General features: G+C 45.6%; 1 protein-coding gene across 2 annotated transcripts in view; it reads left to right on the forward strand.

Annotated features, from left to right (window-relative positions):
* Nucleotides 1-4464, forward strand: part of LOC138304168 (trichohyalin-like) — a 137940-nt gene extending 133476 nt beyond the window's left edge. For both annotated transcript variants that reach the window (XM_069243996.1, XM_069243997.1), the window contains one exon: nucleotides 3584-4464. In XM_069243996.1, the coding sequence (XP_069100097.1) occupies nucleotides 3584-3653 (70 nt within the window). In that variant the 3' untranslated portion in view covers nucleotides 3654-4464. The remainder of the gene's footprint in view (nucleotides 1-3583) is intronic.
* Nucleotides 4465-27641: the final 23177 nt, after the last annotated feature.

A 27641-nucleotide genomic window follows, 5' to 3' on the forward strand; every position in this document is an offset into this window, starting at 1 on the left:
AGTCGCAATACAAAATGTGCATGCTTTGTAGCTACCACACTTAAATTACCCAGTGTAAGGGGTAAGTCCCACTGGGAGAGGTTCGTGGGAGGACCCTCCATGAACAACGTTGTTCTCACAACTTTGTCCCAGATATTCCTAACCTTATCGAAAGGAAATAGTGGTTTGTGATGCATAGCCAGAATGTCTCTGATCAAATGCTAATGTCCATTCACAAACATTATAATTCAATTACTACTATAGCAGTAAGTATTCACACACACAATTCGTTCTTCACTCTATTTTCTCTCTCTAGATGCTAACAAATGACCATAGGGAATATACCAGTCCTGTTTTCTTGTTTTTTTATGGAGGTGTAAGAGATTATCCCATTAATACAGTCTCAACATTAGAATTTCATATTCAAATCCTCCTTCAGTTTGCAGTTCCTCCTTAGCTGTAGAAACTGTCCAAAGCAAGCATTATCCCTTAAATTGCATGGAAGGTGGCTGCAATACCATAGCAAAGTATTTCTCTCTGTAGGTTGCAGAAAGAGTGTTGTATGTAGCATGCTCTCATTACTTCACACAGTAACGTCAAGGAAGGTAATTTGCTTGTCATTATATGTTAAATGTAATTATATATCCAGTTAGCTGGTGTTCATCCATGAATGCAAGTGTTGAAGTGCAGGAAGGGCACCTTCCACATTAAGAAAATATTGTCAATGTACCTACACCAGTTTTGAATTATGTTCATCAAAAAGAGGGTTGAGATACAAAACAGATACTATCGCTTATAGTGGTGTATATATTGGTTGGCCAGATCAGGAGCTAATCCAACCCTGTAGCTCAGTCTTTCACTTGATAATAGACTTCATTGTTAAATGTAATAAATTCCAAGTGAGGACAATTTCCAATAATGGCGCAATGAAATCAGTAGGAACAAACAATGGAGTGTCCCTTGCATCAAGAACTTTGCTTTTCTTATCACTTGCATAGCCTCATACCAGGGGATAGTATTATAGAGGCACTGAATGTCTAACATTACCAATAGCTCAAAGTGAGTATCTTCTAAACTGCTAAATAGGTCAGTGCTGTTCCTAATGTATGCCCTGGTAGATGAAAGGAATGGCTGTACAAATATAACTATCTACCTTGCATATGAATCCAATATAGATCCACAACTCAGGACAATTGACCCCCCGGTGTTCTCCATGCACTTATAAATTTTGGCCAACACCTATTCAGGGAACCTGTAACTATTTGGAAAATGACATAAGTTTAGCAGCTTAATAAATTATAGCTATATAAAAAGAAAATGTTACATTAAAAACGTTAAAAAGCTCTGTAAAGGTACATTTATATTTGGAAAATGACATAATTTTCGCAGGTTAATAAATTATAGCTATATAAAAAGAAAATGTTACATTAAAAACGTTAAAAAGTTCTGTAAAGGTACATTAATTTAAAAGGGAAGGATTACAATTGGTACCCTTGCCTTGATTTATGGAAGCAGTGCACATACAGTAAACAGAATCTACTATGAACAGCTGGTGCCCTCAAATGAAGCACTTCTTTGTGCCAATAAAAAGATAACATGCACTAGGAGCAAAGAAGACAAAGTGGTGTGCTACAGTCCAGCATAATGCTTTGCGTATATACCTTTTTTGTTGGTGAATTAAATAAAATAATTTATCATTTTTGTGTTTGTTAGAGGTATATTTGTGTTTTTTTGTGTATTGTTTTCAACTTCAAATCATAGAAATTGCTTAGGTGGGTGTCCCCAGCTTCCAGTAGTGGTTCAATGGGAGTCCACAGAAGTCCACTGACACAGACCATGGAAATCATAGTTTGCAGCTTCACAGTGAAGTATAAGTTGCACAACTAGTAGTCGCCCAACGCTACATGTGACATCTTCAGTTACGTCTGGCTTTTTAGTCAACTGCACTTTGTCTGCATTGGTCATTTATTTGTAAATTTTCAAAAACCTGTTTTGTACTGTGCAGTGTTATCAAATATATTAATTCTTACAAACAATATCATGATACTCTCTGCTGTCTAAGGTTTAGATTCTATTTTTCCCATGTAAAAACATAGATATACTTGCATCTTAAAAACTGCATGTACGCCATGGGTTTAGACCTGACTGTTCTGCTAAATTAAAATGGATATCTAAAATTATTTGATCTAAATTATGAGGAAGGAGACACTGTTTCTTTTGATTCATAAAATACCAAGATTTCAGGAAATACAGGGTTGCCCATTTACTTTCCTAAGGTTCTCTAAACTAGAGCTGTTTTTTGTCTTAGGTTGAAGTGAAGCAATACCTCCCAAAAGGGAGGAGTCAGTGCTATAGGAAAGAAGCAAGCTATTCATGTCAGGCGGACAGAATGCAGTATAGTAGTTATGGAAACTTCACTACCTCGGTTAAAGGGTAAAGCAAAGAGAATTGGGTGGCACCTGAATTACAAATGGCATGGCATTATCCAGTTTTTTCTGTTGGTAAGGCGTATCTTTGTCTACCTAGATTTACCAGAGGCAAGGCTTTCCTGTATAAGAAAAGAGGAAAAGAATAAGCAGAGGCAATACAAGCTTTCCAGCCACGTATATATACAACAACAACAGTTTTATTTGTAGGTTCTAGACTTTAATAAGTACACAATGAATAAGGAAATATCTTAGTGCTGGTTGTACCCCTTTTGAACAAGGTGCATTTGAGTAAAGAAACCTAACATGCAGAAAAGCCCTGTAGAGTAGGTTGCCAAAGACTGGATTTTCAGAGGTCTTAGTTGGGTTATGTAAGGAATATGCTTTATTCAGTAATTGCCCTGGCATGGAGAATGCATATGACAAATTCTAGCTCTGTGGTGTCTTTAAACTTTCCTCTTTGGCATAAACGTAAGCAGTAACTGGCCTGAAAGAGACCAAAAGCAGCACGCTCCATCCGAGAACAAAGACAAAGCTCATGACCATGCATGACCTCCAATATGTCAGGTAAGAGGGACATGAGCAGGCTGGATTAGCCCTGTGGCTTCTTGGGAATCAGTGTTGGTGCATCTTTGTAGATGGAACCAACAACCCAGATACTTACAAAATTATTGCCCTTGTTCCCATAAAATGGATATGGTGAGGTTCAAGGAATACAAGAACTTGGGGCTCCTTTGCAGAGTGCTTTATCATCATCTCACTGTAGCATCTCTTAATCTGGTCCCATTGGAGGGAAGGGGGGCTGGGAGCAAGGTCAACGACAGTCAAACGTCTCAGATTGGGTTAGGCTTTGGCTTGTGCAGGGCTAGAACACCTGTTAGGCTTGGTAAGAATCAATGCTAGTTCAGATTTGGACTGATTTTGGGTTGGAAAGGGTGACATTTTAGTCAGGGTTAGGTTGCACCAGTGTCAGAGTTGCTAAAAGCAAAGGTTATGTCAGTGCACATGATGGGATAGAGTGAGATTTGGGTCATGTGTATACAAACTTCTGAATTAAGGGTGAAGACCGGTTAGTCTGCATTATTGTAGGGTAGGGAAAGTTCTTAGATTAGGTCAATGTTACGTTAAAGTCAGTCTGATTAATCCCCGTCCTAATGATCTTGATTTTTCTCTACCAGGTTCGGCTTTGCACACCCACAGATGATGCAGGAACTGCAGTTTCGCCTGAGGAAGCCAAAGCCCCAATGAAATTCTCTGTCTGCTTGGACACGCTCTGGAAGTTTTCTCAGAATATCTTAATTTACTATTAAGCAGAAATAGATGCCATTTCTGTGCACGCTTGAGTTTGCCTTCCAGTGTTAGGCCACAAACTGAATGTTGCTGGGATTCATACAAGCTGCTGTAACCCAGTGCCTAAAGTGTGCATGCCCATAGCTCTGTTCCCTCGCTGATCTCTCTATACACAATATTGTCGTCTTGATTTTTAAAAAGATGAGGAAACCTTCAGCAATGGCCAGAGATCAGTGCCAACTGAATTGTCACCATCCTTAACAATATAAGACCTTTGCTGAAGCAGGAGAACCACTGAATGAATGAGCAGAAATTGTCACTCCACCAGTAGGGGCCCCTCGTCCAAAAAGGTAAGACCTTTGCTTAGGTTGAAAGCATCAAACACCCAAGAATTCAATCTACCACAAATACTTAATTATTCAGTGGATAGAGGGCTGTGATCAGCCAGAAGGTTACATCACACATTTACCAGAAAGCTTCTGTCATTCCCTCCAGGAAAGTGTTAACTGCTGCTTCTGTCTGTCATGAACATTAATGGATATTAACTGCCCTCACCTCACCGTTGGCAGATACTTGTGCTGTAAGAGGGGAAGGGTTCATGTGAATTCATTTTCTTGGGCTACAAAGACTGTGCTCCAAAGGTGATGAGGAGGATTAGTACATACCCTGGCGCCACCTTTCCACATGTAGTCTGATAGTCACCTCCTGCCCCAAACAGTGCTTTATTCTTCTGCCTGATAATTAATAAACTATTTTTGCACTAATTAAATCCTGGAGTATATTTTTCTTGAATGGACATGCTCATGAGTACCTTTGTGGAGGGTCTAGAGACTCTCCAGGTGCCAAAAAATAACACTGCTTTGTGGAGAGATGTACATACTGCTGTGTGAAAGAGAACAAAATAATATTTTAAGGCCCTGCCTGTGCATTTGTTTAGGATTCCCTTCCCAATACTGTAGATATCTAGTGACAGGGGAAAATCATAACCCCATCTCTGTAGAATAAGTTTCTCACCTGTCAACTGAAACACCTTTGTCTTTATATTCTGTGTTGCTCAGGCTATCACAAGGCACGAAGCTGACTGTTCCACTGGCTGGCCCGAATCCAGTATAGAACCATGACTGGTTTTAACGTGTCAGACTTACACTATCATACTAGCACTGACTGGATGTGGTAGGGCTAAGGGTGAGGCTGAATAGGATTCTGAATGTAAGAACATTTTAAATTCCAAAAAAACTTCCACTTTGATGAGCACCAGCTTTTTGTGAGATCTCATCAAAACCCTCTGTTTCAAGAAGGTTGTACTTCCTTGGAATTTAAGGAATTTCTATTTATCAGTGTAGAGAACATATTTGTCAAAGATGCAAAGCTTTCAGATGGCTTTCTTTGAGAGCTATGCAACATCTTGATATTGTGACATGAGTATCAGATGAAGAGGAGCTTAACTTCACAGTGGGGAAAAAAGGTGACTTGTGATAGCCTGGAAGACCTGTACACGGACCAGCAGACTGACGATGTGCGAAAGTTATTTCAGCAGACTGAACCACTCACAAGCTGCAATAATCTTATGGTCCATCTGACCAAAGTTATTACATTAAGATCACAAAATCCCTAGAGGTTAAAGAGCCACCAAGCTGCCTTTCAAGATGCTAACAGTTGTGAGGCTAGACTCTCACCACCCTCATTATTACCTGTAGTTGTACTCATCTGGGCCCAGAGGAAAACAACGTTGTTTTGTTCTTTACCCTAAGCTTTAGGCTGTCTGCTGTTGCTGGAGCTGCTTGTCCTAAATTTTGAACCGTTTGAGCTTATTTTCTAGCCCACAGAGAAATCAGCATTTGGAAGCCAGATTGTACGCAAGTCATGAAAATCAGTTCCAAGTTGGGACTGCGCACACCTTCGGATCCTGTACCTTTACCTGATCCTAAGAACACAGAACAAGAGCAATTCTTAGATCAGTAAGAACCTAGGCAACCAACATAAAAACATCACAACCGTTCACCTGTTTTTTTTAAATAAACTTTTATGAAAAGTTGTATTCAGAACACTCACTGAATGTATAAACTAGATAACCAATGTAAGTAAACAACAACACTTTGAAATGTAACTATTAGGAATTTTTAATTTATCAAAAGTATGAACAGCCTTAAGAAGACTATGAAAATGATTTTATATACAAATGACCACAGTAGACCCACACATAAAAGACATATGGAAAACGATGCTCGGTGTCCCAGTGCAAAGAAAATACATTCAAGTATAAAACAACACCAATAAAACAACTATGTTTCAAATATGTTTCTCTAAAAGCACACATAGGAACAAACTAGATAGTATACGTTCATTGCAGATCTCTATAAATGTAGGTTGTATGTCCTCCTGTTAAGACAAAAAATCACTAGAGGTTGAAGAGCCACAAAGGTGCCTTTCAAGATGCTAACAGTTGTGAGGCTACACATTCACCACCCTCATTGTTACTGGTAGCTGTACTCATCTGGGCCCAGAGGAAAACAAAGTTTCTTTTTCTGTACCCTTGAGGTTTATGCTGTGTCCCTTTGGCTGGAGCTAGTTGTCCTAAATCTGGAACCGTTTGAGTTAATTTTCTAACCCACCGAGAAATCAGCATTTGGAAGCAGGATTGTACACCATCCATAAAAATCAGTTCCAAGTTGGGACTGCTCACACCTTTGGATCCTGTACCTTTACCTGATCCTAAGTACACAGAACAAGAGCAGCCCTTAGACCAGTAAGTCCCTGAGCAATCAACATAAAAATAACATAACAGTTCATGTATTGTTTTTAGTATAACATTTTATGAAAAGTTGTATTCAGGACACTCATTGAATGTCCAGCCAAATAATCAATGCAAGTAAACAACGTAAGACAACTCTTCAACCTGTAACTATTAGGATTTTTTAATTTATCAAAAGTATAAACAGCCTATCAAAATGATTTAACATACAAACGGCCACTGTAGACGCACAAATAAAAGACATACGGAGAAAGATGCTCAGTGTGAAGAAAATACATACAACTAAGAAAATCACACTTATAAAACAACTATGTTTCAAATATGTTTCTCTAAAAGCACACATAAGAGCAAACTAAAACTATATAATAGAAATTCATCGCAGATCTCTATAAATGTATGTTGTCTGGCCTCCTGTTTTGGAGGGTACACTGTTTCAAATATGTATCTCTAAGAGCACACGGAAAAACAAACTACAATAAACATTCATTACAGATCTCTATAAATGTAGGTTGTCTGGCCTCCTGTTTTGGATGGTTATGGTATATCAGAGTTATCTCACACTGAAGTATCCTGCTCTCCAAAGGACAACTGTCCTCCAATGTGTCCAATGATATTCCTTCCAATTGTAATGCATGGTGGACCTTTATGTTGCAAAATCTTTGCGTTTCTGGCTACTGGGTCTGGAAACATCAGATACCCTCACTTCCACCCAGGTGTCCGAGTGTTGTAATTTCAACCAGGTCCCAAGGAGTTGTTCCGGATAACCCCCTGAGCTCTTTGAAGGAATCGGTGACCCACAATGGGATTGCCAAAGAATTTATGTTCCTCCATCCCACATATGTTTTCACTTTGTCCCAGGCTTCCAGGGAGCTTGTGGTGGGGCAGGTAAGGTCTAGGCAGAACTCTGCAGACTAAAGAAAAAACTCTGCGAACTCCGCCTAACTCTGCGCAAGCAGGCAGAGTTGTGCTTGCCACCTGTTCACACTGATTGGTGAAAGTTGTGCTCCACGTTGCAAGCGCGAACGGCACCATCCGGTCCCCCTGCACAGGGTGATTTCGTTTTTTCGTATTCTGTGAATGGTGCTGGACTTGCTTCAATTCCAACTTCATCTTAACCATTTTATCTTTATATAACTAATCCTCCCCTGTTTTACATTTATTTCCTTAGTGTGTGTATTTGTGTATTTTAATTTTTTGCCTCTTTTTTTAACACATTTTCTGTGTGTTTTTTGTTCCTTTATTAGTTTTCCCTTAACTTCTCCTAGGTAATTTCTCCCTCTCTATTCTTTCTTTTCCCTCTGTCTTTTTTTATATCACCCCCAGCACCTTGGCAGAACGTGGGGGCCAAGGCGGCACTAATGCAAGGGGCACCGCCAAGGACTGCAGCCTTGCACCATCTTTAGTGTGGAGGGTGTGGCTGCACTTATTGTTTGTGCAGTGCCACCGCCCTACATGCTGGCACCAGGTGGAAGGCCCAGCAGTGGATACAGCCTGCAAGAGCATTGGCAGCTGTGGGGAAGGATGCACCATTGCATCCGCTGATGCACTGGGTTCTGCACACCAACCAACAGCTGGTGCACTGGTGGGCTGATATCATTGATCAGGAGAGGGACCTTCCTGTCCTGCTGGGTGTCCTCGTTTCGGGGCTTGGTGAGTACTAGTAATCAATTATTGCTAAGTTTGTTGTGTCCTGTCCTATAATGCTATTTTATTTCACATAGTTCACGTGGCATTATGAATATTGTGTGATGCCGTTTGAGCGAGCTAGTTGCTTGGTGCTACCTAGTCCTGCTTGTTGCTGTAGACTCTTGCTTGGGCTCATTATGTTGATTATGCTGGTTATGTTGAATCCTCTGTCCTCCTGTCACTAAGATAGTGGTACTGTGGTAGTAGTAGAAGTAAATAATATATATCCGTGAGTTAGCGTTCCCTGTGTCTTTCTTTTTATGGAGCTGCTACAGTTACAAGCATTCTTTCAGCACCTATGCATTGAAAAAGCGAAATTTACTGAATTGGCCCATGAAAGGGAGTTTGAAAGGGAGTTTGCAAATGTGATTTGGGAAGCAAAGGTCATTCGTTGACATGCATTACTATTTCCAAATGTAGTTTAAAAAATATAATTAGGGCTTAGGTAAGGCGTCGGAAACTAGGAATAGGTCAACTCAATCATATAGTATTAGGCAATCTGATTCAGAAATGTAGTAAAGTACAATGTCAATATGTTACTGCATTTTCCATTGCCTGTCAAAATATTTTCTAGGAGATTAACTGTACCACTAATCTATTTTTTGTTATCTGCTTTATTTTTTACATAAGCACCCAAGGCCAAGGAGAGGGGATTGGAGGGTCGGGCTGAGGATGGTGCCACCACAAGTGCAGCAGAAGGTTGAAGTTCCACCGCCACCACCACTGCCACAGCTGTGGCAGATGGCTCTGCTGGCCCCAGTAAGTCCGCCCCATGCTGTTTGTTTACTATCCCAGCAGTTTTGATGACAGTGCAGCATGGCACTCTGCATTTGCCAAAATTGCAAACCAAACCGTATGCTCTTCATTGACCAATTAATTCTACCCCTTCATTGTACTTGAAATGACTCACAGTCATCATCCTATCTCTGCCCCTCAATTACGGTTGGCTTGATTACTGGCTGTAGTTTTCTGACAGTCTCAACCAGCAACATGTCCAAAGTGATATATTAGGTGGGAGAGGAGATATTGTAAACTCAACTGTAGTCATGTGTTGTGGTTGTATTTTGTTAAAAAAGGGGGAGGTGTATGTGGCATCTAAAGTGTGTAATGTTTTTTCTTTTCTACCTGCACAGACCACCAGTGCCACTATGTAATTTAAAAAAAGTGTTAGCACAGAATGTTGTTTACAATTCATCTTTTTATTTTGTTTTCATTCTTGATATAGCTACTTCAGCTTGACCACCTCCACCATCAACCTGACACGAGTTTGCAACCCAACTCCTCCAACAAAGGCTGGAGGCCACCAGGCAACATTAGCAGAGAATAGTGGACAAGGAGGTCCTGGCACATGCCCCTGTTTTAGACCTGGGCCCAGTTCCACCAGCCAACAGGCTGTGCCTCCAGCGTCCAGGCCATACTAGTTTCAGGCTGGCTACACCAGCGCCGTGTGCAGCCTGAGCTGGCGCAATTGAGCCATCAGCTGACATGCTTTAAGGGCTACCTTGAACATCTTGAGACCCTCATTGAAAATTCCCTCTTTTAGCCCTTTTTAAAAAACAATTTGGGAGGGAAGGAGTTGTTGTGGATGGAGGGGGTGGGAGTTTAGGAAGGGCGGTTTTGGACTTTGGGCTTGGACATTTATTTTGGACATTGGTTGGGGATGGGTAAAGATGTGGGAGAGGGGTGGGCCTGTTGTGGGTAAAGACAATAGGTTTATAATTTATATTTGTATATGTTAGTAAAGGGAACATTTTTACAATCCACGTCATGTCTGAAGTGTTTTTTGTGTTTACGTTTAACTTTGTACTGATATCTTTTCGCACAGCCTGTCTTTTTAATCTATATTTCTCTAAGTGTATGCCAGTTAGGAGGCTATGCTTCCATCCCCTATATTTCCCACAAAAACATAGATAAAAAAGCAAGCACTTATCTCAACTGCAGAATAAGTTAGTTACATACTGAGTAAAGTAGTTCACTTCACCCCATAGTTCTCTTACCTAAAAACATGAAATGCTGCCCCCTCTATCAATCTTCCAAGTTCCAACAGCTTACTGAAGGGTTAATCAAAATGATCACAGGCAACTAAATTGAAAGAAAAATCAAGAGTTAGTAGGTTATACATATATATCTAAATTGTAGCTTTAGAAAGACTGAGGTCAGACCACTACCACCATGACACATCAGAGTACCCCATATCACAAACTAGCAATAGTAAAATATTCTGAGCAATGGAGAGCATGGAATTTGAAAAACAAAGTTATGAAATCCTCAAGCCATGAAAAATGTACTTAAAGTCTGTACTCTGTAGTAGACAAGGTTAAGAGGTTTATTGATGCATAACAAATACCTGAATGATGACGTATTGACTTTGAGGAATGACGTTCGTTCTTATTTATGCATGGTTAGGAGCTGCTCAGGTAATATAATTTCCCACCATGAGTTGGTGTCACATTTAACCACATCCACCCCACCAAGTGTGGGATCTATTTGGTGTAAAGTTACTTAAATCACACCTCAATAAATCACACAGCCTGGGGGAAGAGGGTTAGGGGTGTGATTAAAGGATTGGAAAGGGGATGTGAGGAAAGGTGTGACAAACACAAGCACAACAACAGTATTCATCAGGGTGATGAGAAGCCCATCATCAGTCTTTTCTCGAAAGAAACAAATGAAGGAATGAGTATGACACAGTTCAATTAAATGCACTGTAAACAGAGCTTCTGCCCCAGAGACCCAAGTTATTAGATGTCCAAATGGTCTGTCATCTAGCTTTGAAATGGCGGAGTGAATTGAACCACCAGGTCTAGAAAATGTGATTGTTAAAAGAAAAATGATCCTGTATTGCCAAATTGGGTGGTGCATCTGCATTCTCCTCTGAATTTCCATCACTCTTTTGTGCCTGTCGCAAGCCCTGTCCGGTAGGTAAGCAGAAGTGTTGAGCTCATCTTTAGCCTTTCGCTCATGCAGGAGAGCAGAAGGGCTGCAATTATAAAATAGAAATTGTATTGGAGAGTAAGGGGAAGGACAGAAGGAAGGTAAGCTTTATGAGGGGTGTACCCAGAAGACTCAGAGGTAGAGCAAAAAACAAGAGGACTCAGAGTTTCACTTTTGCCACCAGTGAAAGGCACACATTCATCAGCATTTCCCAGATCAACACTCCTCTCTCCATCCCACATAGGTGAGTACTAGGCCTCAGACTCATGGTTTCCATTTCAAGTTGATAATTCCCTTCTGCTAGCTATTGTTGATGAGATAGTCCTGCACTGAGTTCTTCAATCCTCCTCCTGACTCGTACTACCTCCGTCTCAGACCCGACACAATCAAGACAGACATGTAGTGCACTGCGGTTTAAGAAGAAATAGAGAAACTGAATTGCCATAGATTTGTGTTTGTTAACTAAAGTGACTGGTCTGTTCTCTGAAGGTCCCGAAAAAGGAGTAATCTGTACAGGTACATTTTCACTTAGTAAGTTTGTAAAGGCCAATTATATTCAGGAAAATTGATCACCCATCAGGCACCAAACCTTGCAATTAACCAAAGTCAATTTACTATTAATTGAACACCTCTCTCACTGTCTGCCACCACATAAATTATCAATCATCAGTTACCTCTTCCAATACAAGCATGGGTAGGTTAGGTAAAGAATTGTATCTCTTGCGCAGTCAACACATTGGAATTTGGAATTGGCACTCTTGTAAAGAAATGATTTTCTGCGACAGCCCTGCTAAGTGATGCAGAAAAAGAATAGGAATGCAAGGGAGGCAGGCATTTTTTCCAGTGTCATGAAGGTATTGTTGTGGAGGTTTCTTCTTCAGTACATGCTGGTCCAACTCCAATCTGGCCACATGTGTGACTAAATAATGGTGTGGCAGCATAAAATTATATTTGAAAATAAATAATGTTCCATTAGCTCCTTTTGTATTCTTTTGCAAAGAAAGAAGTTCAATTATATTTTTGAAAGTTCTAAGGTGGCACTGGCATAATCAGTCTGGGACGTACAGTTTGTCCTCAAACTCAGGGTGCTCACTCAGAAGTTGGTCAGCTAACATACTTGATTCTAATCAATCATCCCCCATCTCCTGCTGTGGTATTTTGGGAACGGTGTAATCAGGTGGTATGAACTGTTGGTTCATTTTGATCATGGTTCTTTTCTCCACGGTTTGACACAAGAGACTGGTCCTTCTCACTGCAACAACTGCACCAGCTGCACTGAACACGAGCTCAGCAGACACACTGGCGATAGGACAAGCCAGATATTTTATTGCCAGCTGCTGAGCTCTGGCCATCGGTGCATCTTCCCGTACCAATACACCAATGGGTTTCGATCCACATACACCTCTTTTGGGTCATCCAGATGCTCCAGGAACATCCTCTGAATGGTCATTGGTGCTGCTGCTTGCTCAGCCTCTTTTGCCTTTACCGCTACACTGGACCTAAGACCTGCCACTTGAAAACAAGCCAATGCAGAGGTTGGGTCAGATTCTTCTGTTGCTGTTGTACCAGTTTTTTTGTTGCTGGTGTTGGCTGCTGTGAGACAAGACTGCCCTCTCCGGAAGTTGAAGGTGGACCCCAGAACTGTGGAATGGGACTCTAACTTCCAGCTGTTCTTCTTCCAGGTCTCCATCTTGCTCAACAATCCAGTTTTGGTACTTTGAAACATCCACTTCAGAAAAAGGAATGAAAGGGGGAAGAATTGTTTTGTAGTGTGGATCAAGTAGGGTGGCACAGATGTACTCTTTGAATGAGATAATGTAATTCTGCAGCCTTGCATTACAAGTCAAGTAATAGCTTAAGTTCTCAACCAAGGCATGTGCTTCTCGGTTTTCGTTCACACCTCAAAGGATGGACCTTTCAGACACCTTCTATAGCTGGTCCTGTAGCAGATGCAACAACGAGATACTGTCCTCCTTGATAACTTCCCACATAAAACCTCAAAAGGGAGCAGCATCTCTGTCAGTCATTTTACTAGGCCCCATTTGTCTGCATCCATGGTCATAGCTTTCCCTGTTGCATCCCTCCTCTTTCAATGACATAGCCATTGATCTGTCTGCACTGCTCAAACATATGTTGTAACCTATAATAGGTTGCGTTCCAATGTGTTGTCACCTTCTGTTCCAGGGTTTTAACTGATACTCTATTAGCACACTGAATAATCTGCAACGGCTTCCCAGCTTTAAAAGAATGTCTGAAATTAAAACAGATTTGTCTGCAGGTCATCATTACGTTGCTGAGCATCCCTTCTTTTCTGAGAAACTATTGAACAACCAGGTTGATGCAGTGTACCAAACACAGTGCCCTGAAATAGCCACTGTCTGCCATGGCCTTGACTATGTTACTGCCATTGTCCGTGGCAACAATTCCTATTTGGGGACCTCTGGGTTGCAGCCATTCAGTCACCTTGCCATTAAATTCCTCCAAGCTCTATGTGATTTCTCCATGGTGAACATGGCTACTGTTGCCTGCTGCTCTTAAAAACAAATTCAGGGCCAAGACCTGTAGATAGCTTTCCATTTACCCCCACAGAAGAGATCCAGTGTGCAGTGATACACATGTAATCAGTAGCCTGACAACTGGTCCACATGTCTGTCGTCAGGTGAATAGTATGGGCAATACTTTGATGCAAAGATTGTCCAACCAATTGCAGCACATAGTGATGCAGCACAGGAAAAAAACTCTGACAAAATAGGTTCAACTTGGAACCCTCCATTTCAGACAGATGACATTCACAAATTCTAAGAATCCCACACCATCCACAAAAGAAAAAGGGATGAGATCCATGGCTAACATTTTTGCCAGGATCCCATTATACTAATGAACCACTGGGTGGCTGCGGTCGTAGCGCCCCTCCTGCCTAAACATACCTTTAATAGTAGCCTGGATTTTCTTCATTTCCGGGGTCACTGACGCGGGCGGCTTTAGAGAAGTAGTTAGTGGCAGACTCACTGGGTGTTGTGGGACAGTTACTGTATGCACTGGTGCCTCCATCTGACTCTGAGTCTTCCTGTGCCACTGTGAGGTCATGGAGGCAGGTGGTTCCGGTGCACTGCTGGGGACAGGGCTGCTTTGAGTGAGGATGTCACCATCTTCTTCATCACCTCCCACTGTGATTAGACCAGTTGTGGCTGAGGTTTCCTGGCTCTCATCACCTTCACCAACAAGTCCAGCAATTTTTGAAGGTGCTTCTCCCAGTGGATTGCATGATGTTTTTTCGTATGGATCTTTGGCCTCCAGTTCTATAACGTGTACCAGGTCTACCCCAACAAAAATCTGTGTGGCAAATTGGGCATATTGCAATGTTCCCCCCGTTTGCTAAGCATAAAAAAGTCCCAAACTGGGGAGGAGTATTTTCTTAGTCGGCCACTACCAATGCCTGAAGAAGAACTGAAGGTGTGTGGGTGTGTCATCGATTACCTCGCTGCAGTCCCTACTTCTTCTGAAGTAGGGGTTGGTGCAGGTCTCAGATGGGTCTGTTGCTGCAGCCTGTGCCACATCCCTTGGGGCAGGAATGTCGGACTCCTCTGTGACAGCTTCCAAAATGACTGGCTTGTCATCTTCCTCATCATGCCCTTCCATGATTCTAAGGCTTGATTCTGAAAGAGGAGGGTCTTGCTTAACAGGAAGCTCAACTTCCAGTTCTGCTCCAAATTTGGGGAGAGCTACTATTGCTGAATGCGGCTGCAATCCACTTTGCTCTGTTTCCTGAAACAATTGTTCTACTTTGCTAAAAGATAAATCCAATTCAACATTGATGCTCGTTGGCAGCGCCATGGTTGCAGTGGCTGCCTCAATGAGAGTCATGGTCTTGGGTTGGGGTGATGCTGTTGATGCAGGAGTGCTGCTCCCAGGTTGCTCCCCAGAGGCTGGTGTGGCAGGCACACATCTCCTGAAAAAAGGTTGTGGTTGTCACGCCACTGGTAGAAAGCTGCTTCTTCTCATTGACCACTTTCTTGTGAGCAACTTTCTGTGGGGCCATCTTTAAGCTCTCAGGTGGCAGTATCACTAAGCTGCACAAGTGGAAGAGATTGGAGGACTGAAATAACTGTACAGGCCTTCCCTTTGTCTTTGGTGGTACTGTGGGTGATGCCTTTTCTTCTCTTGTGCACCTAAAAGCAACTAAGCAAGAAAAACATGTAGTTAGTGAAATGTGGCATTGTTGCAGGTTGAAATAGTACAGACAAATGCAATATTAGCCTGATTAGTTACTTACATATTGAATACCAATGTAATCAAACATTGTAAAATCAAATCACACCACCACACCATAAAATGTAATTTTAAATCAGGGAATACAACATGTAGGTATGGCTCTTTGCTTTATCTCCATCTGTTTTAAAGAAGTTACCTGTGGTATTCAGAGAGAGGTGCATGGGTCAATGGAATAATGGTTAAAAAAACTATGGCAGCAAAGTGCTCAAGGGAAAGGGAATAATCACTATAAAAACTAATTATGCTGCTGATGTGTCTGCAGTGCACTGCAACAAGGGTGTCCAGAAAGAAATGAATTATACACCTAAAGAAACTGAATATTGTAGTACAGCTGTGCGTTTATAGTGGATGTTTGGATGAATGGATGGATCAAGGCAAAATGCAAATTAAATAAATTGAAAGAATAAAAAATAAAACATTTAAAAAATCTAAAAACATGCTTGTTGATGGCTGCTGTTTAAGACATACTGATGGAACTCTGAGAGATGGTTAAACAGTTTGCACAATCTCAGGAATGCTAGAAGCTTCATGGCTTCAAGGTGTCTTTTCTGCCCAAGTAGCCGAATTGGTTGCATTTACTAGAGCATGCTGTGCTTCAGAACAGCGTAAAGTGACTATTTTACTGACAGACAGTATGGTTTTGGTGTCGTTCAATACTTTGGACAGTTGTGGTTCCAGAGTGGGTTCATGACCTCTTCTGGATCACCTATCCAAAACAGTGACAGAGTTTGCCAACTGCGGAAAACATACAGTGTCCTGTGGAAATTGCAATTGTTAAAAGTTCAGCATATCAAAAGTCAAATGATTACATCTCATTAGGCAATTTCTTATGCTGACTATGTGGAACAGTATTGTGCTCACCATAGAACATCCTTTAATGAGAAATGGAGCCATGGAAGCAGCACAATTGAGACAAACCAAAATCTCTTCATGACAGCAATTGATACTTGGACGGAAGTTAAAATGTTGCAGGAAGAGGTGACAGAAGAAGAGCGAGGAGGTTGGAGTACAGCAGGTTGTGTTCAAAGAGATGAAGATGGTGTTTGGGTTTCTTGTGAAGGAGACGTAGTTCTACCCAATAGCTTGTTGCCTCCGATGGCTAGATATTATCACCGACAAGCACATTTAGGCAGAGATGCAATGATCAGAATATTCAGACAAACATGGTACAACCGGATTCAGATTGCTTGCTGAAGCAGAGTGTCACAGATGTGTAACATGTCAACATATTAATGTAGGGAAACACACTGTGGTTCACCAGAGTCACATAGGTAGATCAGGAGGTCCTTTCAACTGAATGCAACTTGATTTTATTGAAATGCCTGTGTGCAATGGATTGGAGTATGTTTTGGTGGTGGTGTGTGTTTTCTTGCATTGGGTTCAAGCTTACCCAACTTGCAGAAATTACAGCCTTACAATTGCAAAGCTACATTTGAGGGAATGGATTCCTCGATTCGGATTTCCGACTTCTGAGGAATCAGACCAAGGAACTCATTTCAATAATGAGGTCATAGAATTGTTATGTGCGGCTTTACAAATTGAACAAAGATTGCACTGCAGGTACAGACCAGAAGTCTCAGGATTAGTGGTACAGATGAATGGAACTTTGAAGTCTCAACTGGCATAAGTGTGCACATCTACAATGTTGAAATGGCCGGATGCCTTGCCTCTTGTCCTGATGAGCATGTGCAGCACACTCAACAGGAAGACAAGACTGTCCCATCATGATATCATTAAGGAGTGTGTGCTACGAGGTTGCCAGCTATGCATGCAAATGCACTTGTGAATATTACAGATTACTTGGTGCTAGATTATTGCAAGGGACTAGCTGATGTGGTTCGCTCTTTGTCTCATCAGGTTGAAGAAAGATCTGCTCAACCACCACAAAAACAGTGCCAGAACTTGAACCCTGCAAACTGGGATCTGCTGAAGAAGCATGTCAGAAAGTCATGCTTAGAGCCACACTGGAAAGGGCCATGCCACGAATTTCTAGTTACCACAACTGCTGTGAAGTGTGCTGGTCTTCCGAACTGGATTAATGCGAGCCATATAAGCAAAGTTCCAAGTCCTCTTGATGATACAGTGCCTGTTCCTCAAGGGTCGGATACAGTGAGAGTGGAGGTCCAGGTTAGCTAAGCTGTGAGGACTGGACAAGTGACTATTGCAGAACATGCACAGTCTGGTGAACATCTGAACACATCAAAAGCAATTGAAGGTGCAGGAAGGGGCAAGTCAAAGTCCGTCGACTCCTGGTAGCTCAGTGAACATTGAAATCCCAGTTGTGCCTGAGAAACAAAATTAAGGTTTGAGATCAGTGGCTGCAAAAAGTCCAGAACCAGTAGTAAATGTGCCTCCTACCATTGCTGAAGGAACTGAAGAATCTAATCAAAGTGACAGTGAAGGTCGTGCAACAAGGAGGTCAAAGAGAAAAAGAGTGCCCAGTCTAAAATGCTCAGCTCCTGAATGGACTTATTATGCAGCTAATGAATGAGAAAAGGAATTAATTGCCTCTAGTATTGACAATTCAGATTGAGTGGATTTCTTTGGAACTAGAAATTGCTTTAGAACTGAACTTTGAAATATCATTGCTGATTGATGAACAGAGACATTATTTGCTGAAGTGCTAATCAGTGATGATCAGACGGTTTATTATTTGTGACATTTGAACTTTTAGCAGTGATTTAAACATTTGCAAGTAGAAAATGTTGAAGAACTTTCTAGCAGATCAAGAACTTTGTAAATAAGTACAATGATTTTGAGAAGAGATTTTGGATTTTTATTTTCGCTTTGCTCATTCAAAGACAAGAAAAGACGCTGTAAAATAAATGAGAGCCGCTTTTGCATTTTTATTTTTACTTTTGAATTCAAATTTTTGGTCTGAGTCTAGACAAGCCATGAGATCTGATGAAGTTAAGCAGAGTAAATGTAAGTATATGTGTTTAAGATTAGCAACAGTATATTTGATTGTGAGTACCTTATTGAAAGTTGGATTGAGTCTGCCAGTAAAAGAAAAGGTTGAGAGCACAATTACACCAGTGCTAGGGGATTCAAATACAGAACAATATTCCCTGTATAAGGATAAGAGAATGCTTTGCATTAACAGTTCTAAGAGAGATTTGTCATCCAATGTATATTACAAGCTATTGTATGAATACATTGAGACTATGGAGGTGAGTGATTGTTATGTTTGTACACAGATCCCTTCATCAGTTCAGGAAGGAATCACATATCGCAGCTTGCCACTAACGTATGGAATTTCTTGCAGTATGTTGCTAACACAGTTGTATGACCAGGAGTTCATCCAATACTTCTATTCTAATTATGATCTTGTGTTTTCTTTCATACCTATAAATCAGTACTTGAGTAGTGTTGCTAAAGTGAAAAACATTGATATTGTGGGATGTTTCTTTGAACTGACTCTGACTTTTAGAACTGCATACGCACACAAAAACAAATTAACCTGCATTCTACACCAGTAGAAAAGGAGCTCATTGGTCAAGTAGATGACAGAAGAAAAGCATTGAAAACAAAAATAGAAAAAGGAATAGTTCTGCAAGACTGGCAAAGAGATTCTGTACATATTACAGGTAGAGATATACAAGGACACTTAGCTTTAGGCTGGCAACACATAGGAAAGCTGTGTGTATACAAAGACCTAAATCAAAGACATACACACATTTCGTAGGTAGTAGAGAATGCAAATTAATTTTTGCTTAAGAGTGTTAGGACTTTCATGTTAAATGGAAAAGACCCTGCCATACCAGGTGATTATTTCTTTTGTGGAAAGTATGCCTATTACAAGCTGCCGAAAAGAGCTAGTGCAGCAGAGATTACAGGAGACATATTTGGTACTATCATTCCATCAGTTGGTGTAATCTTGAATGATATCAAGAATAGGAAGTTGTCAATAGTAGTAGATAAAGGCGGTCATTACAACATTGGTGGTAAAAGCCGCATGCCGCCGTGCAGAAGACCGTCAACACACCGCCGCGGCCGCGGGATTTCGCCACCGCTATTATGACCCACATTTCGGAATCCACCAAAATTCAGACACCCACACAAGTCCGCCACACCAAAGGTCAGTGACAAACTGGCGAAAACAAAACCGACACCGTCACGCCAACAGAAATACGCCCACACTATCACGACACACGAATCCACGCGGCGATCTTTCAACCGCGGTATTCCATTGGCAGCACACACCGCTGCGCTCAAAATACACACACTCTTACAAAACACAGCCACATTGGACAATTAAAAATATACACACACCTGATACACATACACACAACACTCCCACCCACCCATTAAAATATACAACACACACCCACATCACCCACAAACCCTCACAACCAAGAATTCCGAAAGAAGGCCAGAGAGAGATAGCACCAGCAATAACAACAGCATCCACAGGCACACAACACCATCACCCACAGAACTTCCACGCACCTCACACAACACACCACTACATATCAGCACACTTAACACCACACACTCCACCCCACACATCACCTACACCACCCCATGGCACGGCAAAGACACCCCAGGTTCTCGGAGGAGGAGATCAGGGTCATGGTGGAGGAAATCGTCCGGGTAGAGCCACAGCTATTCGGAGCAGAGGCGCAGCACACCTCAATAGCAAGGAATAGTGGACAGGGTCAACGCAGTGGGACTGCACCCAAAAAATCGGGAGGACATCAGGAAGAGGTGGAACCACCTACGGGGGAAGGTGCATTCTGTGGTCTCAAGACACCACCAGGCGGTGAAGCGGATTGGCGGCTGACCCCCACCTCCTCACCCACAACTAACACCATGGGAGGAGCAGGTCTTGGCGATTCTGCATCCTGAGGGCCTCGCAGGAGTATGTGGAGGAATGGACTCTGGTAAGACAAATCTTAATTATTATATCCCCCACCCTACCTGCATGCCATCACATACCCCCACCCTCACCCCCAGCACCCCAACTCCTCACATATGTCCCAACATCACAAACCACCCATCCCAACACCAAGCCCTGCATGCAACAACAAAGCATGGACACCCATCACTAAAGCATGCCCACTGCACATACCCATACAACCCCCTAAACCATCCTCACACAAGGTCCCACACAGGAATGCAAGCACTGGGGTACACGGTCACCCACCCATTGCACACCATGACTTACCCAGTTGTAATAACCATCCTTTTATACCCCTGCAGGACCCCTACCCAACGTCACCTGACAGGAGGGTCCACACATGTCCACACCACCAACTGAAGAGGCCCACAGTGATGACAGCAGCTCTGTCCAACTGGATCTAGATGACCAGCCCGGACCATCGGGGACCTCGGGACAGTCGTTTCCCCTCACCCAGTCACAGGCCACCACAGACCTTCCCCCCTCAGGGAACACTAGCACAGCACCCACCCAGCGGGCCCATACCTCCGTCCACAGGACACGTCAATCAGCAGTGTGTCCACCACTACAGGGAACCCAGGATAACCCACCACCCCAACAACAACAAGGACCTGGGGGCAGTGGTAGTGGGCACACGGTTCAGGGGATGGAGGCCCAGGAACACAGGGGAACTGGGAGGGCTGCTGTGCGACAGGGGGCGGACAGGCCCAGGGAACCCAGTCTCCACGAGGCCCTCTCCTCCATCAAGGAAGCCTACCACCACTCCCAGGAGACGATGGCAACAGTACTGGCCAAGTTTCAGGAGACCCAGCGCCTGCAGGAGGAACAGTATATGGGCTTCAGGGAGGAACTCAGAACCATCAACTCCACCCTGGGCACCATCGTAGGGGTACTGAAGGAAGTACTCAACACCAGGAGGGACACTGTGGCACTACAAGGGGCCCCTGACACTAGCCTGGACGATGAACTGCCCTCCACCTCCGCCGGCGCTAGTGGACAGGAGGTACCGTCACAGGACCACCACACCAGCACCCCACCCCCTGCAGAGGGAGAACCAATCCCGCAAACGGTCCCCGAGATCCAGGACAAAGACAGAGCACAATGCCAAGACCCCCGCCAAGGAATGAGACCACCCTGATTGTCATCCTACTGTCCCACTTTGTCACCCTGTCCATACTTTAACTGTCCCAGCTCCACTTCCTATGCCCATTTGGGCAATGCACCTGTGAGACTAATAGACTGGACTCTGCCATGGACATTCCTCCGCCATCACCCCTCACCATTTCACTCCCCCCTCCAATATTGAGCACTTAAATAAACACAAATAAAGCACAAAACAATCTGGAGTCTGTCTGTGATTTCGAAATAGTGTATTAGCAATTACAGTGACAAAATGCTCTTTCAATTGTAATGTCAACATACCTATGTCACACAGCTCTAGTCCATGAGGAATCTAAGCAGATGTCACATAGTGGGACCCACATCTGTGAAATCGAAAGGGAAAGTGACAACTCAGTGACCATACACTGGGTGAAAACGACACACAGTAGAGAGGTAGTAGTGTGAAAGTACATGCAGTAGACAGGTCTGTACTCTTACCTGTGCCTCACTGGAAATATTGCTGGATCACTGAGTCCCTGTTGTTCTTGTCTTCTTCCTCTGCTTCCTCGTCTTCACTGTCCACAGGCTCCACAGCTGCAACAACACCACCATCTGGAGCATCCTCCTGCAGAAAAGGCACCTGTCATCGCAAAGCCAAGTTATGAAGCATACAGCAGGCCACGATGATCTGGCACACCTTCTTTGGTGAGTAGAATAGGGATCCACCTGTAACATGGAGGCACCTGAACCTGGCCTTTCTGAGGTTGAAGGTCCGCTCGATCACCCTCCTAGTTCGCCCATGGGCCTCATTGTAGCGTTCCTCTGCCCTTGTCCTGGGATTCCTCACTGGGGTCAGTAGCCATGACAGGTTGGGGTAACCAGAGTCACCTGCAAATGGTGAGTGACAACTGTTAGACACGCACTAACCTGGAGGGATATCCCCAGACCCAGACAACCATTCCCACTGACTTGCCTCCAGGTGCTCACCTAATAGCCACACACGGTGCCTCTGGAGTTGACCCATCACATAAGGGATGCTGCTATTCCTCAGGATGTAGGCGTCATGCACTGAGCCCGGGAACTGGGCATTCACATGGGAGATGTACTGGTCTGCCAAACATACCATCTGTACATTTATAGAATGATAACTCTTCTGGTTTCTGTACACCTGTTCACTCCTGTGGGGGGGGGGGATCAAAGCCACATGGGTCCCATCAATGGCACCTATGATGTTGGGGATGTGTCCCAGGACATAGAAATCACCTTTCACTGTAGGCAAATCCTCCACCTGAGGGAAAACGATGTAGCTCCGCATGTGTTTCAGAAGGGCAGACAACACTCTGGACAATACGTTGGAAAACATAGGCTGGGACATCCCTGATGCTATGGCCACTGTTGTTTGAAATTACCCACTTGCAAGGAAATGGAGCACTGACAGCACCTGCACTTGAGGGGGGATTCCTGTGGGATGGCGGATTGCTGACATCAGGTCTGGCTCAAACTGGGTACACAGTTCCTGGATTGTGGCACGGTCAAGCCTGTATGTGATAATCAAATGTCGCTCCTCCATTGTCGACAGGTCCACCAACGGTCGGTACACCGGAGGATGCCACCATCCCCTCACATGTCCCAGCGGACGGTGCCTATGAAGGACAACAGCGAGCACAGAGTCAAACAACTCAGAGGTACGTACCCACAGTTTACCCAGAACACCAATCATACACAAAAGGTGGCCTGTATGTGTGTTGAGTCTAGGCCTAGATATGTGTGACACAGTTGGAAATGAAACCATGTGGGGCTGTGAAATGGCGGCTGCCTGACCTCTAAAGTGGGACAATGGGATGTGAGGTAACTGCGCTGGCGTTGTACACCGTCGCGGTAGGCGGTCGAAGAACGCGGCGCAATGCTGCATTGGTTAACATTGGACCCTATGGGTCCCAGGAGCCAATGACGATGTACGCCGGCGGTGACGGTACGCCATTTTCTAGCTGTTCAATCACTCGATACCTGATCTTCGACAGGAGAGGACCTACACTGCAAGTGCTGCTGTGACCTCGGTCTGGAAGAGACAATGGCTCAAGTGTCTGGGGAAAGGGCCCCTGCCTTTACATCGGAGGAGTTGGAGAAGCTCGTGGATGGGGCGCTCCCCCAGTACACACTACTCTACGGTCCTCCAGACAAACAGGTAAGTACAGAGGGAGCATGTTGTATGGGCTATGCCTGTGGGGAGAGGGCTGGATGTAAGAAGGAAGGTGGGAGAGTGCTGCGTGCATGACAGACGGTGAATGCATGTGCCACATGGCAAGGGTAGGGATGGGGGCGAATCACTTTGACTGTGCAGTTGGTAATAACTTCTCTTTTTCCCCTGTACATTTCATGGAGGTCAGTTCCCACCAGAAAAAAGATATTTGGCGTGCCATCGCCAAGGACGTCCGGACCCTGGGGGTCTACCACAGACGGAGCACCCACTGCCGGAAAAGATGGGAGGACATTCGCTGGAGCAAGAAGACGGCGGAGGCTCAGCTGGGGATGGCCCCCCAACGTGGGAGGGGTGCCCGTAGCACCATGACCCCCCTGATGTTCAGGATCCTGGCAGTGGCCTACCCGGAGTTGGATGGGCGTTTGAGGGCATCACAGCATCCACAAGGGGGTGAGTACACTCTCATTCTGCTGACTTTGCGCACAGTGGAGGGGTCTGGGTGGGGGTGGTGGGCTGTGGGTTTCCCTAGGCCAGGGCGAGTTCCGTAGGCAAGGCCCCTCCGTAAGGCAGGCCATGTGGCACCCCACCCCACCTCTGTAGAGTGCCAAGTACACCTAGTCATGCCCCTGTGTCATCTATGTTTGCAGATGTTGTCCATAGCATTGTAGGCCATTTCCCAGGAATAGAACAGTGGAGCCCAAGAGCGCGGCGTAGTGCAGGGGGCTTCTGTGTCTGTCGTGTCCGCCAACTGTAGCGGTAATGCATGCACTCAACATGTCTTTCTTCTGTCTTCCCCCCCCTTTTTGTGGTCTCCCTGTTCTTGTGTGCATTAGCATCATCAGGCGGAGAAGCAGTGGCACCGGAGCACGAGGGAGCTGCATCCCACATGGCCCTGGAGGGCGACAGTACAGAGTCTGAATTCACCAGTGGGACGGAGGGCGAGGGGAGCTCCACAGCGGGGACAGGAGCTGACACCAGCGACACGGACTCGTCCTCTGATGGGAGCTCCCTTGTGGTGGTGGCAACATCTGTGCCCCCCTCATCTACAGGTACAGCCACCACCCCACCTACCAGCACCGCTCTCCCAGGAGCCCCTCAGCCTTTGCCCCGTGCCCACTCACCCAGGAGGGGGGCATCACCTTCGCCCCAGGCACCTCAGGCCCTGCAACAGTCACCCCTGCAACCCTCAGTGAGGAGGCCATTGACCTCCTCAGGTCCCTCACTGTTGGGCAGTCTACCATTTTGAATGCCATCCAGGGTGTATAGAGGCAGTTGCAACAAACCAATGCGTTCCAGGAGGGCATTCATTCTGGTCAGGCGGCCCTTCAGCGAGGTTTTCAGACTCTGGCCTCAGCACTGATGGCAGCCATTGTCCCTGTCTATAGCCTCCCCCCTCCAACTTCCTCCACCCCGACCAAATCCCCTGTACTTCAGCCTATCCCAAGCACACCTACAGACCAACATGCACACACCTCAACACCCAAGGGAAGCTCAGGCAAACATAAGCACCACACAGCCCACAGGCACTCACGCAAGCATCACACACATGCAGACACGCCAACATCCACTGCCTCCACTGTGTCCCCCTCCTCCTCGTCTCCCTCCTCCCTCCCAGTCTCGTCTACACTCACACCTGCATGCACTATCTCTACAGCCACTATGTCCCTCTCCAGCACACCCACCACCACACCCCGCTCACATGCAGTCACCACCCCCACTACCATTCAGACGTCCCCTGTGTCCTCTCCCAGTGTGTCTGTGATGCCCCCTCCCAAGATACACAAACGCAGGCACCCACCCACCCAACAGTCATCCACCTCACGACAGCCTCCAGCGCATGCACCTTCACCCAACGTCACCAAACGTACACCTCTTCCTCCACTCCCAAACCCCCTCCAGCTACCCGTCCCAGTGTGTCCAAAAAACTTTTCCTGTCCAACCTTGACCTCTTTCCCACACCTCCCCCACCCTGTCTGTCTCCTAGGTCCCGAACTAGCACCTCAGCCACAACATCTCCGGGACCAGTGGTGCCTGTAGTCACCGGAATCTGGAGTGCACCGGCCACCAGGGCAGCCAGTGTGGCACGGAGCCACAGCACAGACAGTCTCCCACCTGTGAAGCATCAGAAGTTGGCCAGTGCCCGGCAGGAGAGGGGGAAGACTCCAGCCACCAAAGCTGCTCCCAGGGGTACAGGTGGGAGTGTGGAGTCAGCTGTGACACCTTCCAAGGTGGGGAAGGGCCACAAGAAACCCGGCAAGTCTGGGAAGAGCAGCACGGCGGAGAAGACCGCCATCATCCCCGCTGCCCAGGAGACCACCGCCAGCACCAGCCCAGCTGCCCAGGAGGCCACCGCCAGCAGCAGCCCAGCTGCCCAGGAGGCCACCGCCAGCACCAGCCCCGCTGGGCCATGAAGAACTGCCAGCAAAAGCCCCATTGGGCCATGAAGGACCGCCAGCAAAAGCCCCGCTGGGCCATGAAGGACTGCCAGCAAAAGCCCTGCTGGGCCATGAAGGACCGCCAGCAAAAGCCCTGCTGAGCCATGAAGGACCGCCAGAAGCTGAGACCCTGCAATGGAGACCACCATCTCAAGCACTGCTGAACAGGGCACCGCCGCCTCAAGCACCGCTGAACAGGGCACCGCCATCTCAAGCACCGCTGAACAGGGCACCGCCATCTCAAGCACCGCTGAACAGGGCACCGCCGCCTCAAACACCGCTGAACAGGGCACCACTGCCTCAAACACCGCTGAACAGGGCACCACCGTCTCAAGCACCGCTAGCCCATGAGCGGCAGGGGCACTGACGCAACTGAGTCCGTCACGGGGTGAATGAAGCACTCTGGGCACCATGCCCCTTCTGGAACCAGTGGAGACTGTCATCCACTACCTCTGTCCTTGGCAGGATGAAGCACTCTGGGCACCATGCCCCCTCCAGAACCAGTGGAGAGATCCATCCACTACCTCTGTCCTTAGCAGGATGAAGCACTCTAGTCACCATGCCCCCTCCAGAACCAGTGGAGAGATCCTTCCACTGCCTCTGTCCTTAGCAGGATGAAGCACTCTGGGCGCCATGCCCCCTCAAGAACCAGTGGAGACTGTCATCCACTACCTCTGTCCTTAGCAGGATGAAGCACTCTGGGCCCCACGCCCCCTCCAGAACCAGTGGAGAGATCCATCCACTACCTCTGTCCTTAGCAGGATGAAGCACTCTTTGCACCATGCCCCCTCCAGAACCAGTGGAGAGATCCATCCACTACCTCTGGCCTTAGCAGGATGAAGCACTCTGGGTGCCATGCCCCCTCAAGAACCAGTGGAGTCTGTCATCCACTACCTCTGTCCTTAGCAGGATGAAGCACTCTGGGCACCATGCCCCCTCCAGACCCAGTGGAGACTGTCATCCACTACCTCTGTCTTTGGCAGTATGAAGCACTCTGGTCACCATGCCCCCTCCAGAACCAGTGGAGAGATCCATCCACTACCTCTGTCCTTAGCAGGATGAAGCACTCTGGGCACCATGCCCCCTCCAGAGCGAGTGGAGACTGTCATCCACTACCTCTGTCCTTGGCAGGATGAAGCACTGTGGGCACCATGCCCCCTCCAGAACCAGAGGAGAGATCCATCCACTACCTCTGTCCTTAGCAGGATGAAGCACTCTGGGCACCATGCCCCCTCCAGAACCAGTGGAGAGACCAATCCACTACCTCTGTACTTAGCAGGATGAACCACTCTGGGCACCATGCCCCCTCCAGAACCAGTGGAGACTGTCATCCACTTGTGAGACTGTGGCTTTGCACTCCCCAGGATTGGACAGTGGGCAACCCACCCACTGTAGAGACTTGAGAGACTGTGGCTTTGCACTCCCCAGCATTGAACAGTGGGCAACCCACCCACTGTAGAGACTTGAGAGACTGTGGCTTTGCACTCCCCAGGATTGAACAGTGGGCAACCCACCCACTGTATAGACTTGAGAGACTGTGGCTTTGCACTCCCCAGGATTGAACAGTGGGCAACCCACCCACTGTAGAGACTTGAGAGACTGTGGCTTTGCACTCCCCAGGATTGAACAGTGGGCAACCCACCCACTGTAGAGACTTGAGAGACTG

Source organism: Pleurodeles waltl, chromosome 7 (assembly GCF_031143425.1).
Source record: "Pleurodeles waltl isolate 20211129_DDA chromosome 7, aPleWal1.hap1.20221129, whole genome shotgun sequence".
NCBI lineage: Eukaryota > Metazoa > Chordata > Amphibia > Caudata > Salamandridae > Pleurodeles > Pleurodeles waltl.